This window comes from Plecotus auritus (assembly GCF_963455305.1).
Source record: "Plecotus auritus genome assembly, chromosome: 6".
NCBI lineage: Eukaryota > Metazoa > Chordata > Mammalia > Chiroptera > Vespertilionidae > Plecotus > Plecotus auritus.
Genome location: NC_137773.1, coordinates 154,454,404 through 154,479,857, shown reverse-complemented (window position 1 = coordinate 154,479,857; position 25,454 = coordinate 154,454,404). Strand labels below are relative to the sequence as shown.

Here is a 25,454-nt window from a genome sequence, read left to right as displayed (position 1 = left end):
TGCTGCCACTGTTGTCAGCAACAGCTTCTTCACACAACTCAAGAGGCATTCCATCCCCCTCAAGAAAACGAAATGGTCAGCCTCAACGCAAGTTGTTGAAACTGCAAAATACTTGGTGTATCTTCACTAAAATTGTGAAATGAACTTCTAAGGAAAAGTCAACCAGCACTAAAGGCACTTACTTGTGGGGCGGGGGAGCTTTCTTCTTTACCGTGACAGGATTGGTTTCTGCTAGTTCTAAATCCACAATGAAAGAAAAGGAAAAGGCACCTTGATGTATCTGGCTGTCCTAGTAGAGCTCCTACCTGCTGGGGAGGTAGAAATGAGGTGTAGGGGGAAGCTCTAAGGCCGTAGCAGCTGCTATCTCTAGTGAAATATCTTCGTTTAACTAAAACTTGACTTATTTAACCAATTAGAATTTCCACCAGATGCCAGACTCAATAAATCCATGGTTCTATGGTTACTAATAAAATGCCATTTTAGCTAACCCTTTACATTATCATCAAAATACTTATTAAACATACAGCTAACAGCTTCATTTATTTGGTCAAGAACTGGCATAATACATTTACTTCCTAAATTTACTTTTAATTTTCAATCTGATTGAAAGTTGTGCTTTCCTTTACACGAAAATAAATAGTGTTCTTTAAAAATCTCCATAATGTCAACTTTGGAACATTTAAACTTTAGGGAAAAGAAATGGAGAATGCATGAATCAGAATTTATTTCATTACTTTTTAAAAGATATTTTTAGGCTTATTCAGTTTACTTTCTTCCAGAGGCAGCATGTGCCTCTTTAGTCATGTAAAAAATTGTTGACATCTTTTGAATTTTATTTTGTGTCAGTTTTTTCACGCATTGTCTAATTCCAAACACAGATCTTTTAAATGACTGCAAAGCCATTTGAATGGCGTCTGTGTTAATAAATGTCACATATTTTTTGGTAATTCAATAATGTTGATGACAAATTTCATATTGCTGACAACCTGCCAGTTCCTGAAACACTTAGTTTTCTACCTTAACTTGTGACTTTCCTTCACTCAGTAAATATTTACTGATAGTCTGCCATGGGCCAGCCATTGCTGGGCCCTGGGTTTACCAGCAAGACCCCAGCCTTCCAAGAGCCCACAGCCTTCCAGGTGCCCCCAGTGCTGTCTTTGAAACCTTTCCTTCCAAGCAGTTGTTCTGCATTTCAGCAAATGTCGGAGGTTAAAGAGCACTGGTATTATCACCTGGCAAACCGGGGTCTAAATTCTGGAACTGCCTACTAGTAGCTGATGACCTGAGGTCACTAGATTTGTCCTGTCTTGGCCCCGATCTCCTCATCCATTACACAGAAATAATAATTTATTCTACAGGGTTGTTGTGAAGAGTCAAATGAAATAATGGAGGTAAAGGGGAGGCGGAATCTGGCACTCAGAGGCCCCATAAATGTCAGACTCCTTCCTCCAATTCCTCTTAAGAACACACAGGTTTCTATACTAAATGGACACTATTTTTAGAGCAAAGAGATAGATGAACTGTAAATATTAAACATATGAAATATTCAGGAGTTATACGTAATATCATCAGCTTGATTCCCATCCAGAGTTTCTCTGACAGGTGACCCTTTTTGGGAAAATTGTTAGATTAGCATTTGCTTTTTAAAAACAGTTCTACCATGTCCAAAATAGGAGCTAAGGAACCCCTAGAGGTGTGGCCCTTCATCTCTAGGATGATTCACACTAGAACTGTATGGTGAGGAAGGAACTAAGACAGTGAGCAGTTACAGCATGCCAGGCAAGTGCTACTACCCTACTTTAAACCCCACAACCACTCTAAGGCACAGATATTATCTTTTACCTTCTAGGCAGAAACCCAATACTCAGGGAGGCTAGGAAAGTTGTCCACAGAGACCAAGATACAAGTCGCCCAACATCATTTCTCATAGCTTCTCTTCTGACTTTCAGGATAGGATCATTAAACTCCTCAGCTAGGTAGCGATCTAGCTGGCTCCTCCCTACAGCTCCTCCTGCCTGTTCCTATTGGTTGGACAAGATCTCTCCGCAGATTAGAATCCCATGTCTTAACTCCACTGTTAACCACTCCTATTAACATCGCCCAGGTTGCTCAGACTCACGGACAGCTCATGATGTCATGGTTCCATGGATCACCTTATTTTTTTTGTTCTCCTCCTCCTGGTATCTCCAAGGGGCTTCCAGGAATACTGAGAGCTGTACCTCCACGTTGATGATCAACTCGTCTCTTTTGTAAATCCCTTAGAAGTTGCCATTGGGAACAAATATACAGCTCCCAGGCCTAACTCCCATGCTCTCTTACTATGGGTGATGTAGCCTGCCTATGCCTCCTTTCTCAGGTAAGTTAATATAAAGTGCAAGTGGCCTTCCTGGGCACCGCAGAGTGGTTGTTGTCACGCCTCTTGGCAGTGCCCAAGCACAGGTCATAGAGGCAACAGCCCCAAATGCTTTCACGTCTTCCCTTTGTGGAGACAAAAGCACATGGAGTATACAAATTAAGCATAGACACAGCCACATGACTCTTAGTCCCCTGGGGAAATACACTAAAAATGACACTAAGTTAGAATACTAAGCCAAAAGTCACCCTCAGCTTTACTCTCCAATGTTTTGATACGTATAATAATGGAATATTACACTCATCAATTATATTGTTAACTTCAAGCATAAGATAGGCCATTTTTATGCTTTCTATTTTGGCTTTCAGTTTAATTAAATTCAATAAACAATTATTAAGCTTCGTGAGCCAAATACTGTGGAAGTTCTAAAAAGCCTATAGCACTCTATCGCAGAGATGGCAGAAATAACAATTTCAAAGCACGTTAATCATGCAGAAGCATGCCGGGGAGCTACACCACCAGAGTAGAGCCACCACTCCCAGCCTAAGGTTTCAGAGAAGGCTTTCCAGGACTTCTGAGCCTTACAATAACTAAAACACATAGAAGTCAAGTTCCTACCTCCTTTATTGAGGGCAAGAAGTAATGAAAGAAATTTCATGAAAAGTTCTCTTTGCAAATGACATGAAAATCAGGAATTTCTGAAGATCAGGAACGAACCACTTGCACTTGTACTTCAGGAAAGCAATCAGTCACAGCTTCTTTTAAGTAGTCAATTTATGGCTGAAATCGCTAAGGATGGGTTAAAATCATAACCCTTTTTTTTTCTATTGGTAATATCCTCTTCTTTCCTTCCATGTAAATTATGCATTACCATTATTCTCATTTCCTACTGTCTGAAGATCAGAAGCCAAGTATATTACCCAAAGAGGTAAACCCTAAAAGATTCATATAGAAAAACAAACTCTAATGCTCCCACCACACGCAAAGCCTTATAAGCAAAGAATCAGGGAAATTATTTATTTAATAAAATCTTATTTTTCCCCGAATTCCAGAACTTTACAACCAATTACAGCAAAGCCAATAGGTGAAATAGAAAGGAAGATTCAAGAAAAATAGCTAGTGTTGTTATTCTTCTTCTTAAAATTATTAGATCCTTATTTCTTCTTTTAAAAAAAATCACAACTTAAAAAAACTATCTGTTAAAAACAGATATTTTAAAAACAGGTATCAACAACACCTGTCAGTGGGGCCTTACTATTTAAGCTCTGCATATAAGAAAAGAAATACCCTCCACATATTCACAGATGAAAATACATACTAACATGCTTTTGGCAGAAGCCTTAGAATTATTCCATTTTCTGTCTTGGTTGTAAATAACAATTCATCTAAATGGTTGAAAATAAACAGCTTTCCTATTTTGACTAAATACCACAACATACAGAAAAAATGTAGTTTGTTGCTGACCACATGAGGTAGAGAATCATTACATTTGAAAATGTGACTGAAAATGCAATGGAAGCCTTAGAAACATTCGATGCTAATTAAGGAATAAGAACTTGCTCAAATGATATCATCTATGTTTCGAAATAGTTGTCTGGATAAAACAGAAAAATTCTTTACAATGAGAAGTTCTTTGTTCCAATTAAAATCACCTGAGTTTAAATTAGTCCTTACTAGCAGTATAAAATGCATTAGTCAGTGGTGGTAATTCTGGCCGCCTCGTTTGGTGTTAGAGGGTAGTTCTAAAGACACTGAAGCTCTTATCCCATATAGGCCATTTTCCCCCACAGGAGTCAATTAGCTCTGCTTTGAACCATGGCCACAAATCACAGACTTTTAAACTTGGTTGAGCATTTCATAAATCCAAAGGAGAGTAAATTAGAGACTGTGGCTGGATCATGACAGGTTAGACCCTGAACAAACAAAAAGCATCCTTTAATAACAGCTATGCTATATATGTGTGTACAACCTGAAGGCAATATACATTAGCAAAAATAGCTGTGTGGAAGGAATGTGACGTAGAGGAATTTTTTCCCTCAAATATGTGCTTTTTTATCATCTTTAAATTAAAAAAATATTAAAGCCATATAAAAATGTGCCACCATCATGAAAAAAAAAACCCAACTCAAAGCAAAGGCCCACTGACAGTAGGTTAACAGATTCATATTCACATAGAATACAGAGAGATACGAGTGAAGACACAGTTATAGAGAAATAAAAATATACTCAAGGATGAAAGTAAGTTTATTTTTGTCATTAAACAGGGAAGAATAGATTTCATTTTTGGAACCTTTTTATTTTATGGTAAGAAACTGTGCATCCCTCCTCTGAGGAAAGGAGGGGAGAAAGCGTGCAGCGGAGAGTCGCGCTGCTCCTAAAGGAAGCCACGCCCCTGCGCCAGGGGCTCATAAGCCACAGGGGAAGGAGAGGACACAATTGCTAGAACTAAACACGAAATCAAACCAGGCAGCTCCGGACAACATCCTGTCTCAGGCTCTGCTTCTGACACTTGCTTTTCAATTCAAAGTGGCTGAAAAACCCTCTGCCCCGAAGTGTGCATTTCTGTCTTGGCTTTGGGCCAGGGCCACATTCCTGCATTTTGATAAATGTGGTAGGTGGCAACTGCTGCGTGTATGATGATAAACACCATCCCCTCCCTCCACCCCGAAAACACATATACCTCAAAGCAGGAAGAGAGAGAGAGAAAAAAAGGCTCACTGTGGCTCAGAAGCTCTCACGGAATTGTCGGGGGCCTAAGCAACAGTTACTAAAAACGTGCAAACGCCTAAATCAACTGGCCAAATGAAAAAGAGGACAGAGGCTGGGTGAAGGGGAAGGGCGCCAGTGGAGAACAGGTCTTCATTTTACAGCGGGGGGAAGGTACACGTGGTATACTCCTCAATTCCACGAGAGCTGCGGAGGCCTCCCGCGTGCCATGCACTCTCCAGTGACTCCAGGTTTCGGACATGAAGCAAATGCATTCTCTGCCTCAGGTGTCCCTCCTCTGCACCTCTTTATCGGGATGGAACTATTAACCAGGAGACATATTTTTAGAAGCATGTATCCTGTCTGTTTACAAAGACTCTGAGGTGACATATGGTTACAGCATGATATAAAAGAGGATAATTTGGGGTGAAAAAAATAGAACATCCAAAAGAAGCTTCAAGATAAGATGTCACTGCACACACACCTGGGATAGACAGACTGCTAGGGTTAGATACTAAATTTTTGTGACAAAAAATCCCAAGTGGAAGTACACAGGGTTACACATATTTCACTGTCCGACAACATTAAGCAAACAAAAGTCCTTGCTGAGACTAACGTTCAGAAACTAAATTCAAAATGCAATTCATCATATGGTTCTTTTATATAAAGAGTATTTTGAAATAAAGTGCTCCACTAATACTGAAACTGCTCATTTCTCAGTAAAAATGAAAATGGATTAACAATTTTAGTCATGGGATTATTGTTGGTTTTCTTTTTCCAAACCGTGTTATCAAACTTTAAAGTGTTATTATTTTTAAAAATCTAACTGTATACAAAATTTGCTTAAATTAAAAAGGAAAGTAAACTGGGAAAATATACTTTTTTTCATTTTTGCTACCTGATCAGTACTTTATCGACATATTATTTAAATAAACCTATTTCCAGCAAATACAAAATATAACAATTGTAGTTAAGAGTGGTTTGATAAATTTTACTTTTGCAAGGCGGTAGTTCAAATTAAGCCAAATTGCAAATGGAGTTCATATATCTAAAATTCCTGGAGGGAGAGGGGAACATACCGTCAGAACTGAAAGAAACACGAGTTCATGCCTTACACTTAATTTAGGCTCGTAATCACAAAATAAATGTGGCTTGTGCCCCCTATAATGTATAAGTCACATCGCCAGGCCATTTTAAAATGTCAGTCAAATTTAAGAGATTCCTATTTGGGCTTAAAATGGTCCAGAGGCATACCATCCAAAAGTAAATAAGGCGACAACAAAACAAATTGCTGATGCTGTAAAAGAGTAAACACTCCAAAAACAAGGCTTCGTCACTCCTTAGAATTCTCTTCTCTTGATAAGTACTCTTTGGGCAAGTATCTCTGCATCAGCTGAAAGTTCCAAAAGAGGTGACCAAAAGAAAAACTGCGTGAGTTTTCCTACACTTTGACCAAGCAGTTTTCCTGCTTTCCTCTCTGCCAACTTCACTTGCTAATGTGAAGAGAGTCATTTTCAATAAGTTTCCAACATTTAGAATTGTTGTTAGGATTCTGGACTTGTTGCATTGACATAATGTCGTCTGGCATTTGAATGTGCCAATGCCTCTACGGCAAGAAAACTAATGAGCTTGTAAGAATGCCCTTACATCATTACATCCCCAAGAACATTCTGGCTGCCAGGGCTTCCCCACAGTTAAACATTTTTCTCTCTGTTAGTGTTAATATCTAGGCTAGACCCAAACTCATTGAACTGTAAAAGAAACGAAGGTGGCTCCTGCCCACCCCTTTTCTATATCCCATTATACCCTTTTCCTTCATCTCTCATTTTTTTGAACTAAGAGTTCCTAAGTGGCAGCTAATGTGAGCAATAATAATAATAATAATAATGATGAAAAAGAATTTTCAGATTGCTATCACTGGCCCCCAGAGCAAAGCATCAATACCCAGTTTGTGAGTGTTGATGAAAATGAGGCCCACTGATAAAGAGGTCACAAATACTTTTTAACCTGTCTTGCAGCCATTCATTTTAAACCTTCGAATGATCATGTGTTTTTTATTAACTACCCTCTTATCAGCAATAAAAGGGCTAGGAAGGATCTTAATTTCTTCTTTATCTTCTGGCCACATTCCAAATACACAAAGAAAGGTAAAGTTTCAGACTGTCCAGAAACCAGATGATCAGCTCAAAATAATGTAGTGGCTAAACAGATTTCTAACACATGAATCAAACAGAACGCAAGGACTGCTGGAGGCTCCAGTGAATTCTGCCTCATTAACACCTGCAAGGTATTGAAACAATATGGAATGAGACTTGGACCCTGTCCTCCATAGCTTTTAATATAGAGGCTGAAAGAAATCAATATAACTAAAATACAGAACGACCATCATTCAGAACCGCCTGAAAGCTGGCTGAATGGAAGTTCTACACTTAGAGAAGTACAGAAGAAAGTACATTGACACTGATAGGAGGGATGGAAGTACTGAACGGGCTAGTCCAATACCCAGGTGTGCTGTTTTTGTTTTGTTTTTTAATATATTTTATTGATATTTTACAGAGAGGAAGGGAGAGGGATAGAGAGCTAGAAACATCGATGAGAGAGAAACATCGATCAGCTGCCTCCTGCACACCTCCCACCAGGGATGTGCCCACAACCAAGGTACATGCCCTTGACCGGAATCGAACCTGGAACCCTTCAGTCCGCAGGCCGATGCTCTATCCACTGAGCCAAACCGGTTTTGGCAAGGTGTGCTGTTTTTAAAGAGGGAGATCGTGTATGCAGAGACTCCCCAAGAGGAGCAAGGGGCCCCAGCCCTACACCAGCCCCCAGCCCAGGGTTTCCAGAACTAGGAAGAGAAGTTCCTGCAACTACAGGCTGTAAGAACCAGTGGGGATTGTGGCTGAGTGACACAGAGGCTGCTGGAGACTGAGGTGTTCCATTTAAAGGACTAACACACAAACTTACCTGAACTCCCAGCACCGAGAAGCTCTGGGGGATACAGACACATATAAAGAGGAACTGGATTGTCTGCCATCAGGGCAGGAACTTGGGGGCAGCTTTCTTTCAGACAGGGGTGCTCCCAGGGGTCATGTTCCTGTGCTGGGACCTCCCCTGAAACAGGGCTGACTGACAGCCATATCCTAGTCTCCATCAGCGTGGTCCACACTGTTTGTTCCGGCCTGGTGACTCCCTGAGGCCCCGCCCCATCCTATTTGCAGCCCCACAGCAGCTTTTCCATATGAATGGCCTCAAACTTTGGCTACAGGCTTTGCTAAAATCTCTCAAACAAGCTGCATCTGGTGACATCATGCCCCAAATATATCAATAAAAGACCCAAGACCCAGCACTAGCACCAGCCTGCCTTACTTCACAGCTGGGCCTCACCTCCTGAAAAGCAGCTCTCCCACTATAGCTGCAGCTGGTCCTCACAGGCAATTGGCCTAGAGGTCAACTCTTCTCAGAGATGCCAAAAGCAATCAAGGCTCAAATACAAGACAATACACAATCCATACAGGAGTGTACCTGGAGTGACCAGCTCAGGTGACTGTGGAGGCTGAGCCACTGGGCTCTACAGGACACCTACTACACAAGGCCACTCTACCAATTCCAGAAGACATAGTAGCTCTACCTAATCCGTAGAAACAAACACAGGGAAGCAGAGACAAAGAAACATGTCACAAATGAAAGAAATGGTAGCAAGCAAACTACTGGATACAGAGTTCAAAACTATGGTTATAAGGTTACTCAAGGATCTTGATGAGACTTTCAAGAACCTTAGTGAGAATATTAAAGACATGAAAAAGGACCAGTCAGAAATTAAGCATACACCAACAGAAATAAAGAACAATTTACCAGGATTCAACAGTAAAGTAGAGGATTCTGAGGATCAAAACAATGATTTGGAGTATAAGGAAACAAAAAACAATCAGAAGAGCAAAAAGAAAAAGGAATTCAAAAATATGAAGAAAGTGTAAGGAGCCTCTGGGACAACTTTAAGTGTACCAACATTCCCATCACAGGGGTGCCAGAAGGAGATGAGAGAAAGCAAGATATTGAAAACCTATTTGAAGAAATAATGACAGCAAATTTCCCCTACTTGGTGAAAGAAATAAACTTACAAGTCCAGGAAGCACAGAGAGTTCCAAACACGAGGAACCCAGAGGCCCACACTAAGATACATCATAATTACAATGCCAAGGTTTAAAGACAAAGAATCTTAAAAGCAGCAAGAAAAAGGCAGTTAGTTACTTAGAAGGGAGTGCCCATACAACTGTGAACTGATTTCTCAACAAAAACTTTGCAGGCCAGAGGGAGTGTCAAGAAATATTCAAGAAATATTCAAAGGACCAACAACCAAGATTACTCTACCTAGCAAAGCTCTTATATTTAGACTTGAGGGTCAGATAAAGAGCTTGGCAAACAAGAAAAAGCTAAAGGAGTTCATCACCACCAAACCAGTATTGTATGAAATGTTGGAGGTTATTATTGAAGAGCAAGGAGGAAGAGAAAGAGAAGGAGAAGGAGAAGAAGAAGAAGGAGGAGGAGGAGGAGAAGGAGAAGGAGAAGGAGAAGGAGAAGGAGAAGGAGAAGGAGAAGGAGAAGGAGAAGGAGAAGGAGAAGGAAAAGGAGAAGGAGAAGGAGAGGAGGAGGAGGAGGAAGAAGAGATTAAAAATATGAATACTAAAATGGCAACAAATACATAATTATCAACAATCGAATCTAAAAATCAAAATAAATAAACAAGAAATCTAATGAACAAAAACTGGTGAATAAAACAGAATCAAGGCATGGAAGCATGCAACAGACTGACGAATCTCAGAGAAGGAACGGGGGGAGAGGATGGGAAGAGATTAACCAAAGATCTTACTTATGGACACAGACAGTAGGGTGATAAAGGCCTGGGGTGGGCTGGGAATTGGGGGGAGAGGGGCAATGGGGGGAAACAAAGGGGACATTTGTAATACTCTCAAAAATAAAAATTTTTAAAAAATCAATACAGAAGTAGTGAGTATATTAAGAGAAGCTATGAAAGGGCTGTGATGTTCTGAACATAGGGAGCACGGGGTCCTGGGTAGGCACCTGAGCTTGTCATCTATTGAATAGTGAATCCGAATGGGTAAAAACTGCAAGAAAGGGCATTTCGGGTGAAAGGAAGATCATAAGCATGGAAATGCTCTGGGGGTGACTGTGAAGGGCAGCTCACTTGGTGTGGACTGAGTGCAAGCTGTGGGAGGGGAAGAGTAAGAGCTAAAGCTACAAAGGCAAACTGAGGCAAATCACAGAACCTGTGAATGCTGAGGAGTAAGTACTATAGGACCTATGTTCTAGGATGTGCTAGTTTAAAATCATCTCGCTCTGATTTAATCAGGGGGGAAAGGAAATACCAGGTAAAGTGATGTGAAATAATTCACTAATAAATACACAGTCAACAGCTATTCTGTTGGAGAGTGTGAAGGAGGAAATAGATGTTCATATCGGCTGGTGGTAGTAGTGTTACACACCTATGATGGGCAGGTTAGCTACATGTGTCTAAATTTTGAATACTTGTATTCTTTGACCCAAAGAGATTCCTGCAATGGGGCAAGCACAATGCCTTGAACTTGGAAGACTGCAATATTTTTTAAATGAATAATGTCTATTATGTATGAGGCTTAGTACTAAAATACTAGACACTGTGGGGCTACCAAGCTAAGCAAACATGGATTTTACCCTTAGGGGTCTTCCAACTAGATGATTAGAGACTTGACTACAGTGCTGTTTAGAAAGCGTCTTCAGGCCTGGGAGGCATTCACGGTCAAAAGGCCAGGCTAGGTGAGATGGACCAAGGTGGTGGCACTGTGCTGGGTGAACTGACATAATCCGCACACAGCTCCACAGAGGATAACAGCATGCGGTGAGTTATGAGAGACTTCTAGATTTTTCAGCTAAATTACTAGTCAAGGTGGTGCCACTGAAGAAGTCAGAATAATGATCATGCTTTGTTGAAACAAAGAATTTTTATAAAATTAACTAGCTTTATGGAGAAGATGACTTTCTTTGTACCCAAAGAATCACAGGTTTTCAAGCTGAAAAGAACATGGTAATGGGACATCTACCTGAGAAAGTTCTGAATACAGGCAGGATACAGTATGGAGAGCCTGGTAAGTATTCAACGATAGGACTATGCTGAAGAAGCATTGGCAAGAGGTGCTATCTGCTGCTTATGACAGCTCTCCCGGGGAGAAAACATGGACAGAGTGTGGATCTGAGGCAGAGCTGTAATGAATGCCTACTGTCAGACAACAGAAGGAAGGTAAGGAGCAAAGCAATCTGGGTAGAATTCTGATGGATAATGTGAGAAAAAAAAAAAAAACAGGAGAAAAAAAAATTCTCATGAAAGGCCAAAGCAAGAAATAATGAACAGGAGACCTTTGGATTTTGCAATATAAACATCAAAGGTAGCGCCTAAGAAAGAAGTTGTTGAGTAGATTGGTGGAAATAAAAATCAGTTTGGAGAATCTGGGAGATGGCGGGCATGAACTGCTCATCAATGTTTCATAGTAAAAAGGAGTAAAAGAACAGGAGTCAAAAGGCACAAGATCTTATGATGGAGAGGTGAGGTGTGTGGTTGAGTTCAGAGGGATGGAAGGAAGATCCTGGGGAGAGGGAGGATAAACGTGGAGGTAAGAGCTGACGTGGACAGGAGTGATGCCATCAGGTACAGGTGCAGGCGTCAACCCTGGAGAGGACTGGAGAGTTCCCTTTCTTTGCATTTGAATGGGAAGTGGGAAGAGATATATAAAGCCAAAGATGGTCTGAGGCTGACGAGACAAATATAGAGATAAGCTTTCATAGTGAAAAACATAGTACAAAGATATCTAATTCCAATAAAGTGGGGAGGGAGTTAGGAGGAAAGGTCTACAGTAGTCATAGTATCTCCTGATGGCAGATGGGGGTGGGGAGAACTGGGCACAAAGCTAAAGGGAACAGAAGTCTCATCCTGCAGTTCCCAAAAGCTAGCTTTCGGCATTTCTCCTGACACAGGTGTGCATTCTGAATAGTCTATTAAACAAGTACTTACTGAAAACAATTACCAGCTTAGGTAGAGTTTAGAGATGCAGAATAGAGTAAGATAAAACCTAATGCGTGAGCTTATAAGTGATTAAAAGTGGAAGTCTTGCACAACTACCCAGTGACTTTACTTTTTATATAAAAGAATTTGACATCATTATTTTAGGCCAGTAGTTTTTTTCTTCTTTATAATCTTTGTATCAGGAATTTAACGCAGCATTCAACAAATCACTCATTTCAATTGATCCTAAAGATAACAATGGCTTACCCTATTAAGTTTCAGGGAATAAACTGCAAACAGAATTATTTTTGCAACTACTGCTTGCATTTTTAATTTGCTTTATTACAGTTTTGCTTTGAACAGTGCACCCACATTTACTATACACAAAGGACATTTTCAGATACCAGAAATAAAGCATAAAAACATTCAGATACTTGAGTATGTAAGCTGTATTAATGTGACATTTTTACATTGTTTTAAAATGTAGCTTCATAATTACCTACAATTAGTGGCTTATTGCTCATTATTTTCTAAGGTTGGCTTGGAAAGCCACACATTTAAAGGGATGACAGTACTGCTCAAGAAATAAAAATGCCACTGAGTGAAAATTATTGCTTAATCCTGTATGAATTAACAGGCATTTTAAAGTTCATCAGGTACATTGCGTAAATGAAAATGGGAAATCAACTCAAAATTTAAATATTTGCTAGGATCTTTTTAATTTTCTATGATACTTGTGACCCATAAATTTAAAATCATCTGAAGAATTATTTGTCGCCTCCATAGACTTATATTATGTCTACTATGAAAGATACAATGGTATAAACATATGAGTTTTATTATATTTTACAGGAACTCCTATGGTTTTGTTTTAAGTTTGCACTAATGTTACTAATTTTACCCACCTAATTCATTTCTCAGACAAGTTAAATATCCACCTTGGGATTACCTGAATAGTGTAGGATAAATGTCCATGAAATTGGCACTAGTTCACTGAAGTAAAAAATTCCTAAATTGTTATGTATGGTGACAAATATTAACTGGACTATTGTGGTGATCATTTCGTAATGTATACAAATATCAAATCACTACATTGTACACTTGAAACTAATGTGATATTTTACATCAACTATACCTCAGAATGCTTTTTTTAATTACTAAATTTAAGTTATTTGATTTCTAGCAAATTAATTATCATATTACTCCCCATTAAAAATAATTATATGAACCTTGTTTACCTGTGAAAAAGAATTTCACAGGACAAGCCTCCAGGGCAGTGATTCTGTTTCACTGCTAATTACACCTCTAGGTTACTGCCACACACAGAAAGGAAATTCATAAGTAGTAATTGATTATAGTGATATCATTTTTTACTTTTTGAAATTTATTTTTAGCAAAATTTGTTTAAAATAATTCATGTTTATTATAGAAATCCAAATTATAGCAATATATGAAGTGAAGCTGCCCAGGTTCTGCATTTGGCTCACAGGTAGGTACTGTTAACTATCATACATATTTCTCCAAAAATAATTTTAAAGTATGTACATATACGTGTGTGCATGTGTATGAATGTGTACACACACACCCCTTTTCAAAAAAATGAGATTACTTAAACATAGTATTTTGCAACGAGTTTCATTAACTTAAAAATGTACGTTGGGCATTTTTCAATGTCATTTAGATAAATGGCTTATATAATAGTTCCTTGTTTAGATATAACACAATTTATTTGACCAGTTCCATACTGATGGATATTGGAATTTTTTTCTTCCAAGTTTTTCACTATTATAAACAGTACTCAGGGAAATCCTTCTTTACTTTTGTAATTGCAGTAGGCTTGCCTATTCGGGTCAAAGAATACAAGTATTCAGAATTTAGACCATGTAGCTAACCTGCCCATCATAGTTGTGTAACACTACTACCACCAGCAGATAAGAACATCTATTTCCTCCTTCACACTCTCCAACTGAAAATATGTCTTTTCACTCTTTGTCCATTAGATATTATTTAATTTAAACTTCATTGAGTATATTTTAGATTAAATCTGCCATAATCACTGAAAGCACTTCTGCCTTTAAAACTAGATATTCTAATTAATACTCACCTGATTTTAGATTACATACATACTACAGTAACTAGACCAAAAAATATATATTTGATGAAAGATGTCTCCAAAGACACATATTTTATTATTAAATAAATTATCACTGTAAAAATTTTGAAAACATAGCCAATATAAAGAATAAAATATAACTATGCATACCATCATTCAAGAGCATCTGCCCCCTGGTGGTCAGTGTGTATCATAGCAACCGGTCGTTCCACCGGTCAGTCGATTTGCGTATTACCCTTTTATTATATAGGATTATGCAGAAAAGCATCTTTGTTTGTCCCTCTGAGAATTCAGTTAGATTGGAGAGAGTCCTGAGAGTGGTTAGAACATGTTCTTTATTTTATAACTAGAGGCCTGGTGCACGAATTCATGCACGGGTGGGGTTCCTCGGGGTGGCCTATGGGGATCGGGCTGAAACTGGCAGTCCAACACCACATCCCGCTCCTGCCTGCCGCTCCCACTCATCCCGGCCCCACTGCACCTGCCACGGGCTCACACCCAGTCAGCCTGATCGGGAGAGGCTCGCGCTGCAGCAGCGGTGCTCGCCGGCCATGAGCCATGCATCTGGCGCCTGTCCTGAGAGGGGTGGGGGATGGGGAGCTGGGACGTAACTGGCCCTCCAGGTGGGCGGTGGGATGCCCTTGCCGGCCCAGGATCCAGATTCATCCCGCTGACAGTCGTGCTGGCTGTCAGGAGCCACCTGGCAGCCACTTTTATATCATTTCTTCCTTGAGGAGCGTCTAGGGAGGGGAAGTGGCCATGGTGCCCGAGGCCGACTTCCAGGAAGCTGGTGGCACTGTCAAGACTGTGCCAGTGGCCCTGGCCCATCGGTATCTGGCCCATTCTCCAGAGACTGGACCTGCAGGACTACTGAGAAAGTGAGTGGCTGCTGCCGGGCTAGTGGGCTGCCGGGACGGGTCAGTCAGCTGAACGGCACTCCCACTGTGGGAGCGCACTGACCACCAGGGGGCAGCTCCTGCATTGAGCATCTGCCCCCTGATGGTCAGTGTGCATCATAGCAACCGGTCAACTAGTCATTCAGTCATCTGATCACTTAGGCTTTTATATATAGACTAGAGGCCTGGTACATGAAATTTGTGCAGGGGGGGTTGGTGTCCCTCAGCCCAGCCTGCACCCTCTCCAATCTGGGACCCCTCGAGGGATGTCCAACTGCCCATTTAGGCCCAATCCCGGTAGGGCAGTCAGACATCCCTCTCACAATCCAGGACTGCTAGCTCCAAACTGCTCACCTGTCTGCCTTCCTGATTGCCCCTAACTGCTTCTGCCTGCCAGCCTGATCATCCCCTAACCAGTCCCCTGCCAACCTGATTGATGCCTAACTTCTCCTCTGCCAGCCTGATTGCCCCTAACCGTCCTCCCCTGCAGGCCTGGTCACCCCCAACTCTCCTCCCCTGCTGGCCTGGTCACCTCCAACTTCCCTCCCCTCCAGGCCTGGTCCCCCACAACTGCCTTCCCCTGCAGGCCTGGTCCCCCTCAACTGCTCTCCCCTGAAGGCCTGGGTCCCCCCTCAACTGCCCTTCCCTGCAGGCCCGGTCACCCCCAACTTCCCTCCTCTGCTGGCCTGGTCACCCATAACTGCCCTCCCCTCCAGGCCATCTTGTGGCAGCCATCTTGTGTGTTGGAGTGATGGTCAATTTGCATATTACTGTTTTATTAGATAGGATATATAATAAATGACATCTTTGCAATATCAAGTCCTTAGGTATCTATCATCTGTTAAACACAGCCCCATCTAGGTAGGTGACTTTTCACTTCTTTAGGATTTGACAGGCAGCGTGGTTAGACTAAACTTTATCCTTATAAAACTAGAAATATGTCCTTTCTTATTTTTTGCAAAATTGTTCCTGACCTTGAATACCAGCATATTTGATTAACAAAGCAGTAATCCTGAAGAGACTTTTACCATACTTTTCTCAGCAGAAATCATCAAACTGAGGACAGAAAACTAGGGATGAAAGTACCGGAATACAAATTCAGCAAGGGTTAGTCTTTAATATACTCACAAAAAGTGATCTTGAATTAGACCACAAGGAGCATTCAAAAACATTCCCCATGCCCTGGCCGGTGTGGCTCAGTGGATAGAGCGTCGGCCTGCGGACTCAAGGGTCCCGGGTTCGATTCCGGTCAAGGGCATGTACCTTGGTTGCGGGCACATCCCCAGTAGGGAGTGTGCAGGAGGCAGCTGATCGATGTTTCTCTCTCATCGATGTTTCTAACTCTCTCTCCCTCTCCCTTCCTCTCTGTAAAAAATCAATAAAATATATTTAAAAAAAAATTCCCCAAACAGGAATATACAGGGCAAATAATCTGACAGATTTGCATAACCAAAAGAATCTTACACATGTAGAAATTTTAAAACACATTTCCAAAAACCTTATTAGGATAAAACAAACAAACAAACCACAAATCAAAGTGGAAATCCCCAACTGTTTAAAAATGAATCATAAGAACGCTGGGCTGCTGAAAAAGTGGCACTTAGGAAATGTATACAGCCTTAGATGCCAGTGTAGAAAATAGGAGCAATAAAAAATGAGTGGCTTAAATTTTAAATTCAAGAAGAGAGAAAAAGAGAAACAATAAACATATAAAAAAGAGCAGTTAATAAAGATATAAGAAGAGATAGATGAATGAGAAATCAAGAATTCTCTTCATTTGGTAATTTTCAAGGACAAATAAAACAAATACTTGGCAAAATAAATTTGGAAAAGGAAAGAACAGAACTATTTTTTAAAAATTCAGATAATATAAAATCAATATATGTATTACATATAATCAATATGAATAAATTAGAAAATATAAACAAAATAGCCAATTTCCCAGGAAATTTTAAGACAAAATTCTATAAAGACAATTACTATATTAACAGATTAAAAGAGAAAAATCATATGATTGTGTTATTACATAGAAAAAAATAAAATAAAAAATACATAAACGGTAAGACTCCTAATAAACTAGAAGTAGAAATTTTCCTTAACCTAAAAAATGGGAATCTATTTTATGTAATGATGAAATTCTAGAAGCATCCCAATTGAAGATCAACACTTGTACACTAGTCAAAGTAGTATCTCAAGAAAAAAAGATACACATATTTGTAAAAATGACAAAAAATAATTGTCATTATTTGCAGATTTTTAAAACTGTCAAGATAAAAGAGCCAACTAGCAAACTGTTAGATCTATCAGGATAGGATGTCAGCAAGGTCAAATAAAAAGATGAAAAATAGAAATTATTGGCTTTTATATACATTAGTAACAATCAACTAGAGAAACTTAGAAATAAATCCCATTCAAAATAACAATTTGAAAATTCCTGACATGCAAGACTGTTATGAAAAAAACACATAAACTTTACTGAAAGACATAAAGTAATCAAAGAAGAGCTATATCTTGTCACTGGATGAGAAGATTTAATATTATAAAGATTTCATTTTTCTCCAAATTACTTTATAAATTTAATGTAATCCCTAACAAAATACCAAATGGCATCTGCAAGGAATTGGACATGCTGATACAAAAAATTAAAGCAAATGCATAAAAATACAAGACAGTTGAGGCAATCTTAAAAAGAAAGAACAAAGGTCTTGCCCTACAAGATATCAATAAAAAAACATTGTGAAGATACACTAATTAAAACAAGATGATACTGGTGCAGAAATAGATAATCATATTCACAGAACAGAACACAGACTCCAGAGAGTCCAATGAATAAAACAGAATTCAAAATATAATAAAAGTGGTATTTCATTAACTACTCAACAAATGGTATTGAAATAATTGGCTGTCCATTGGGACAAAGCATAAAATAAAAAATAAAATCTCTTCTTCACAGTTGCTTACAGACAGAAAAAGTCCAGAGTAATTAAAGAACTAAACCTAAAATAACATAAAAGCAGGACTGACTACATAATTTGTGGGGCCCAGTGCAAAATGAAAATGTAAGACTTTCAAGATGGCAACAGTAGAGAATTAAAGTGAGCAGGGAGATGGAGGGGCTTCTGAGCACAAAAAGAGATCATTTTGACTACATCTAAATTTAAAACTTCTGCCTGACAAAAGATACCATAAACAGTTTTAAGACAGGCTACGAAAGAAGAAATGATTTACAACACATATGAGACAGACCATTCATATCTAAAATATATAAAAATGTCTACCAATCAATAAGAAAAAGGTAAAGTATCCAATATTTAAATATTAGATAAAGGCCACACAAGAATAATTTGCATAACATGATGTTAAAGAGCCATTAAACATGAAAATCTGTTCAACCTCATGAATACTCATGAAAATGCAAATTGAAACCGAAGATACTTTTTTAACCACAAATAAAGTTTGATGATGTCAAGTGTTGGCAAGTGCGCAAGGAAACTGCTGGTGGGAAGGCACATGGGCACCTCTGAGGGGAACACTTGGCAGTACTGAAATGGAAAATCGGCATACCTTCCACCTGGCAATTCTTTCTCCTGTTTACTCCCCTGGAGAAGGGCTTCCCACATGCATGTTCATAGAAAGTCATAGTTTGGGATTTTATTGCTAAATCGCAATAAAATTCATAATAGCAAAAATTAGGAAAAAACTTAAATGACCATCAATAGGAAATAAATTAAAGTATCTACATGTTTTTTGTTGTACATGCATATAAAAAAATGCTCTGCAGCAGATAAAAAGTGTAGAACTCTATGCCTACAGACATAAAAAGCTCTCCAATACATGTTTTTTAAAAGGATAGATTGCTATTATTATGTTGTTGGATTTTTTTAAAGAAACCATACATCCTTACTATATATTTCTATAGGAACATATATGTACATATGAAACACAGAGAAAAAGACCTCGAAGTCCAAGAACAAGATCTACCAAATCGATAACAATAGTTTCCTCTCTGGAGAGAAATGGGATTGATAGGGTGGTGGTCAAAGGCAATTTTAGCTAAATCTGTGATGTATGATGTGTGAATATTTTCTAAAAATATTTTTTAAAATTCACAAATTATTTAATAATTAAAAGTAAAATGTTTCAGGATAAACACTGTCAACTTTGAAGATGGGTGTTACCCTAATACAGTCCTCCTGGACAACACTAAACAATATCAAATCCCCTATGCCAAGAATGTTTCTTCCATCTCAAAGAGGAAGAAAGACCAAATATTTTCTTGAGCACTCTTGCAGCATACTGATTTCTCATTTCCCCTTCAAACACCAAAGTTAATTAGTAAAATGACTTAACTTCCCAAATCCACATAACAATTGCATTGCCTGAACTGCCTGCCTTTTATAGTTTATAGCAAACTACTATATTACAAGTGGCCTGGAGAAACTGCATAGCAAGGTCACCTCTAAAACCAACAGCAAAAATACTTTAAGTACCTTCATGAAACTAAGCAGATTATTTCAAATAGTCATTCAGACTTTAAGAAAAATTTCAGCACATGCAAACTGTGAGATCTGCTCCCCAAGATATTTTCAAATTCATGAAATCGGAAATTTGTTCTTTATTCATTCTCACCTGAACAGTTTCAAAGAGATGTTGAGAATCTTCCTCAGTGGATAGTAAACTCATTTACTCACCATGCCTTATATTTATCTATCTAACTATACATGCTATGCAAATTAAAACAATATTTTTTTTTTAGTGGAGATATAATTCACATATCTTACAATTCATCTATGTAAAGTTTACAATTCACTGACTTTTAGGATAATCACAGAATTGCGCAACCATCACCATAATTGATTTTAAAACATTTTCACCACCATAAAAAGAAAAATCTCGCACCCATTAGCAATCAATCCCCTTGCCCTCCAAAGCCCAGCCCCAAACGTAGGCAATCACAAATCTACTTTCTGTTACCACAAATTTGTCCGTCTGGACATTTCATATAAGTGGACATATAAATATGTGGCCTTTTGTGACTGGTTTCTTTCACTTAGCATATACTGCTTTCAAAGTTGTTCCATGTTGTAGCACGTTTCAGTACTTTCTCTTTATTGCCAACCAGTATTACACGGTATGGATGTACCATATCCTATTTACCCATTCATCAGTTAATGGATATTTGGGTTGTTTACACTTTTGGGTTATTATGAATAATGGTGATATAAACATTAGTATATAAGTCAAAATGGTGTTTTTTTTAAAAAAAGCTGAACAATTCTACATAAATGTGTGCTGGATGACTTAGAAAGTAAGACAATTAAAATGCATGCATTTATTTATTCATCCTAACAAGTAATCATTAATGAATCAAATAAGCCATTTTATAAAAATAAGGAAACAATTATTGATATCATACTAACCATAATTAACTACCAAATTAACCTCCTCTTAGATGCCAAATTTTAAAAAATGAGTTTTTTGTAATTGGAGAAATACCCTTGACCAGCAATTAATTTATTGATTAGCATTTTCTGAAGAGAATGAAATGAAAGGGCTTTCTGGAGTGTGTGTATGTGTGGCGGGGAGGGGGGCGGGGGCGCAGAGTTTTTCATCTTGCCAGTCACTGGGGTAACTGAACATTTTGATGGCAAAAATCCTTTGCACTCTGACTTGGAATTAATTTTTATAATTATTTGGAATAATTTAAAAAACTGGAGATAAAAACCATTTAAAAGCAGAGGATACCTTGTTTTTAAAAATACTTCTTCCCCATGGATGTAATGAATTGCCTTTCAAAGGTCAAAAGTACCGGACAGGTAATATGTAGCCATCCAACAGCTCTGCAGGTGGCCCTTGCTTCTGGCTGCCTCCGTATAAACTGTTATTGCTTCAGCACCATCTACTGAGTGGGGTTCTAGGGACAAGGGCGCGAACCCTTCTCCTATGGAACTCCCATCTTAAAGTGGTCCAATATCACAAAAGTGAGTTTAAGAAAATATTTATTTACTGCTCTTTTAGCAATTTTGTTTAAGCTCCTGTACAAAATAATGATGATCCATAAGGATAAATATCGAATCTTATATTCATTTACTCCTCTAATATCAGAAAGTGAATATTAAAAAACCCTCTACTTCTGGGGGGGGGGGCAATGGTAAGATATGTACACATATAATACCTTAATAAAAAAAAATAGAAAAAAATAAAAAATAAAAAATAATAAAAAACCCTCTACTTCACTATTATGTGATTTAAAGGCAGAAAATAAAGAACTATTAATCATTTAAAAATATTATTATATAGTTAGTTTAAATAAAATTATTGATGACAGGACTTACAACTTCTTTTTAACTTTTTGATCTGCTGCATAGAGTAAATATAGAATTAATAAGAAAAGCCACAATGGATTCCACTTATGGACTAGACAAACAAATTGTGAAACCAAAACTAAAAACCAAAAAATAAAATTTAAATCAGTAATAAGAAATTTAAATCATTCCACCACTAAGTTGTATTCCCAAAGTTTCTATGTAAATCAGCTGTCTGCAACTCCAAATTCATTCTCCCACATACCTACAACGTAAACAGTGCTTAGCTCTCAGACCAACCCAGAGGCGCCTAGTTAGTCCATAACGCAGCTGAAATAATGTACACAGGAACGTTTTAGAAATGCGGAAATTACTGTTGAAATGCTAGTAATTAAACCAAACAGAAAAGAATTTAAATTCCATAAAAATAATTTTGTAAACTTTTATTTTGATCCTCCTACGCAATCTAGTACATGAAGAAAGCCGTGTTAACTGAAGGGGAATGGAGAAGAGCCAGCCTCTTCTGCTGAAATTCTGATGGGCCCTCTAGGCCCATGGAGGAGCTGGGAAAGCTGCGGAACAAGACGTGGGCTCTCTGCCTTCTTTTGCTTTTCATTTCCCACTACCTCAACCACCTTTCCCCTCCTCTTCTATCCCAATCCTGCCAACTCTCAATCTTTAATTCAAATCTTTGTGTTTCCGCTAAGGCAATCTGAGTCTGAAAGTATCTCAACCTAGACGAGAAGCTTGCTGCTCCTATAAATGTACACGGTTCCTCTGGCAACTAACATTTATGGACCAGCGCTGCTCTTGCTTTTGTTACTCGGTGAGTTAACTGATGGCTAACAAAGGGATCCAACGTGAGGATGGAAGAATGAAACTCTTTTGAGACACCTAGGGCAGAGCTCTGAGAGACAGAGGAAGGAGAGAAAGGTGCAGCAGAGGAAGGAAAGTCATGGGTAAATAGTAATGGATCAGAAAGGTCCCTACCTCATTCACAAAGTGGAACCATGAGCTCAAGGTCTGTAAGTTTGCTTTGTACAGGAAGAGAAAGGGGAACAAGATGACTATATAAGTACTCCTGATGTTGGTATCTACACATATCCATTAACTGCTTATTGAGCAGCTAGTATACAAGGTGTACCACTGGATACGCTAATCTTGGGTGGTTAACACCAATATCTGAATTTTGGGGAGACACAATTCATCCCATAACAAGTGTCAAGAATGACTCAGGTTTTTGACCTGATCCAGGGGAAAGATAGAGAGCCATCTGAGATCACCACTGAATGATGGGTAGGCTTCTGATACATGGAGAAAGGCATTAGAAGTAGAAATCATTACAGTAAAATGACCAACTAACATGTATTGCGTGCTTATTACATGTAAGGCACCAGGCTGAGCACTTACATGCATTACTTCATTTAATCTTCCCAACACTATAATGTCAGGATCATCATCTCCGTTTACAAATTAGGAAGCAGAAACGTAAGGTTAACAACATGCCCAAAGTCACATAGCTATTAAGTGGAATAAAGGAATTTAGATCCAAGCACTCTGATTATAGCAGTCATGCCCTTAACCACTGTCTATAGCTCCTCTGCACAGAAGCCATGAGTTGAAGGCATAAAGCCATAAAGATAATAAAAAACTAACCTTAAGTATGATACTCAAGAGATCATCAAGTTCAATACTACCCTTTTATAGTAGCCATGAATTCAAAAGGTGATTAACTTATTTGTCTAATACAAGCTACCTAGAGCAGACCTTAATTAGAATATTGTTTATTTTATAATACTAAAAAAAAAAAAGAAAGAAAACAACCTAAATGTAGTTGGTTGGAAAATTATGGAATAACTGTACAATAGGATACCATGCAACCACTGAAACGATTATGTAGAGCTACACTGATTACATGGATAGATATATATTTTTTTCAAGCAGGTAATAAAATAACATTTTAGAATAATCTATTAAAAATATTATATATATTCTATATATGTGCAAAAGTCTAGATGAAAGTACACTAAAAAGGAGAGAGTTAAGAAAGTGGATAATTTTCATTTTCTTTTTTAAACCTTCCTACTATATCAGATTTTTCTACAGTAAATGTACACTGTTTGTAAAATTGGAAAAACAATAATGCTATTGCCAATCTAGAAAGATTTTTTAAACAATTTCCTTTATACTTTGCTGCCCACACTCCTGTGAAGCTCGGGGGCTCTCAGGATAGGCTCGCATCAGGCCTTCTGGGAGCGACTTCTCTTAGCTGGCTCTTCTTGCACCCAGTGCAACCCCGGGGAGGTGATCTGTCAATGGAAGCGTTTTAGACCTGGCACAGAGGACAACTGCACTCACAGTTAATAACTCTTTAAGACTCAGAGAATCAACTTTGTCCAAAGAAAGTGTCTGACCTCAACAAGTGCAAGCATATTATTCAGCTGGTATTTTATTATTCAGCTGGTATTTTCAGTAATATCAAATCTGCCAAGACTGTCATTTCTGTCAAAATCATTTATGTCAGGATTATAAAACAAAGTACCAATAATAATATTTGGAAGGAGGCAGATAGGGGCATGAAAGAGAGAACAGGGAAATGCTTAGGGGCAAATCAACCAAAAAGTAGTTGTAGCATCATACTTAATACTTATTAATTCAGCAAACTATTACTGAGCTCTCCATTCTCTGCCTGGCACCATGCTGCCCTGCGAAGATAGAGGTAAGTAAGGCACTTCAGGACCACTGTCATTTTTTAATATGTGGCCAATGGTACTAACACAAAATTCCTTTCCTTTCCACTTATTAAGTGGAGGTGCCCAAGTAAAGTGGAGGTCATCTGATGACACTGTTCTTTTACAGGTTTTGTTTAGTTGCTTTTGTTCTTTGCTTGTGAGGAGATAAAAGTGAGGGATGGATAAAATGAGGAAGATTAGCGCATAGAGAGAAGACAGGTGATGGAAATGAGAGGAAGCAGTAAAAGTACTGAGAATAAATACTGAATTTGGAAGAAAAGGTGCCTGAAAAAGATAGAACAAGCCAGAAGAATGGAAAAGTGGCACGTGAGACAAAGCCACGGCCAGCTCCCTGCCAGGATGAGAAAGGCAATGAGAGGAGACCAGGAGGGCAGCATGGGACCAATGAGCAGGCACCCTGCAGCTCCAGCTCTGCGCTGGCGTTCTGAGGACAACCTCCGTGGGCCCCGGGGAGGGAAGGATGCACTCTTCCTGAGGGCGTGTTTTCTGGTCTGTCCGCAGGAAAATGTAAGGAAAGACTAACCATTCACCTGACCGCCCCTTCCTTCCTCTCCCACCCTGGCTGCAGGAAAGCCATTTCACAAGCTGCTGTGATAGGAGCTCAGCTTCTGTAAAGAAATAAGAGAGCTGCTTCTCCTCCTAAAGAATCACAGCAGCTGCTCAGGTGCACTTGGACAAAAGAGAACAAGGTCCTCCCCTTGGCCGATTCTCACTTAAATATCCGACATACGATTCCATTGGTCCACAGGACAGGAGCCTCATTTAGACCCAGAGAAGCAACTTTGCACACCGTCACTTAGTTCTTCCTGGGAATTCATGTCATCTATTATTTTCCCTCGCCGCTACTTCTATGAGAATTAGCAAGCTTTTTACTTGACTACATACTTTGCTAAACATTAGGGCAAATGAACAAGAACAGTCCTTGCTCTTAAGGGGTTTCCAGTCCATGGGGAAACCCAAGCATGATTTCAGTAGAGCATGGCAAACCTGTGCTGGACCCTGAATAAAACCTACAGTCTCTACAGAAACCCTGTGTGCATTTACACACAAACATGTGAAACAGTGTTTTCTTTTAGTCCATTCTATACAGTTTCATTTAATTTTTTAAAAAATGGGTCATGATTAGAGCCAAAGAAATAGACGGGGTCCTGTGGGAGGACAGAGGGGCCTTCAGCCCAGCCAGGAATCAGAGAGGGCCCACGGAGATGAAGTCTGTGCTGAGGATAACCTAAGTGAAGTAAGTATTCCAAGCAGGGCAAACATCATGAGGCTTGGAG

The 25,454-nt window shown here is 39.0% G+C and overlaps 1 protein-coding gene across 3 annotated transcripts in view; it reads right to left on the bottom strand.

Moving 5' to 3' along the window:
* The window catches only part of PLCL2 (phospholipase C like 2), a 172,438-nt gene that overhangs the window by 83,955 nt on the left and 63,029 nt on the right, over positions 1-25,454 (bottom strand). For 2 of the 3 annotated variants that reach the window (XM_080672178.1, XM_080672179.1), the window contains exon 2: positions 183-308. The exons of the other annotated variant lie outside the window; for it this stretch is intronic. In XM_080672178.1, coding sequence (XP_080528304.1) covers positions 183-308 — 126 coding nt within the window. The remainder of the gene's footprint in view (positions 1-182; positions 309-25,454) is intronic. 3 annotated transcript variants of the gene reach the window in all.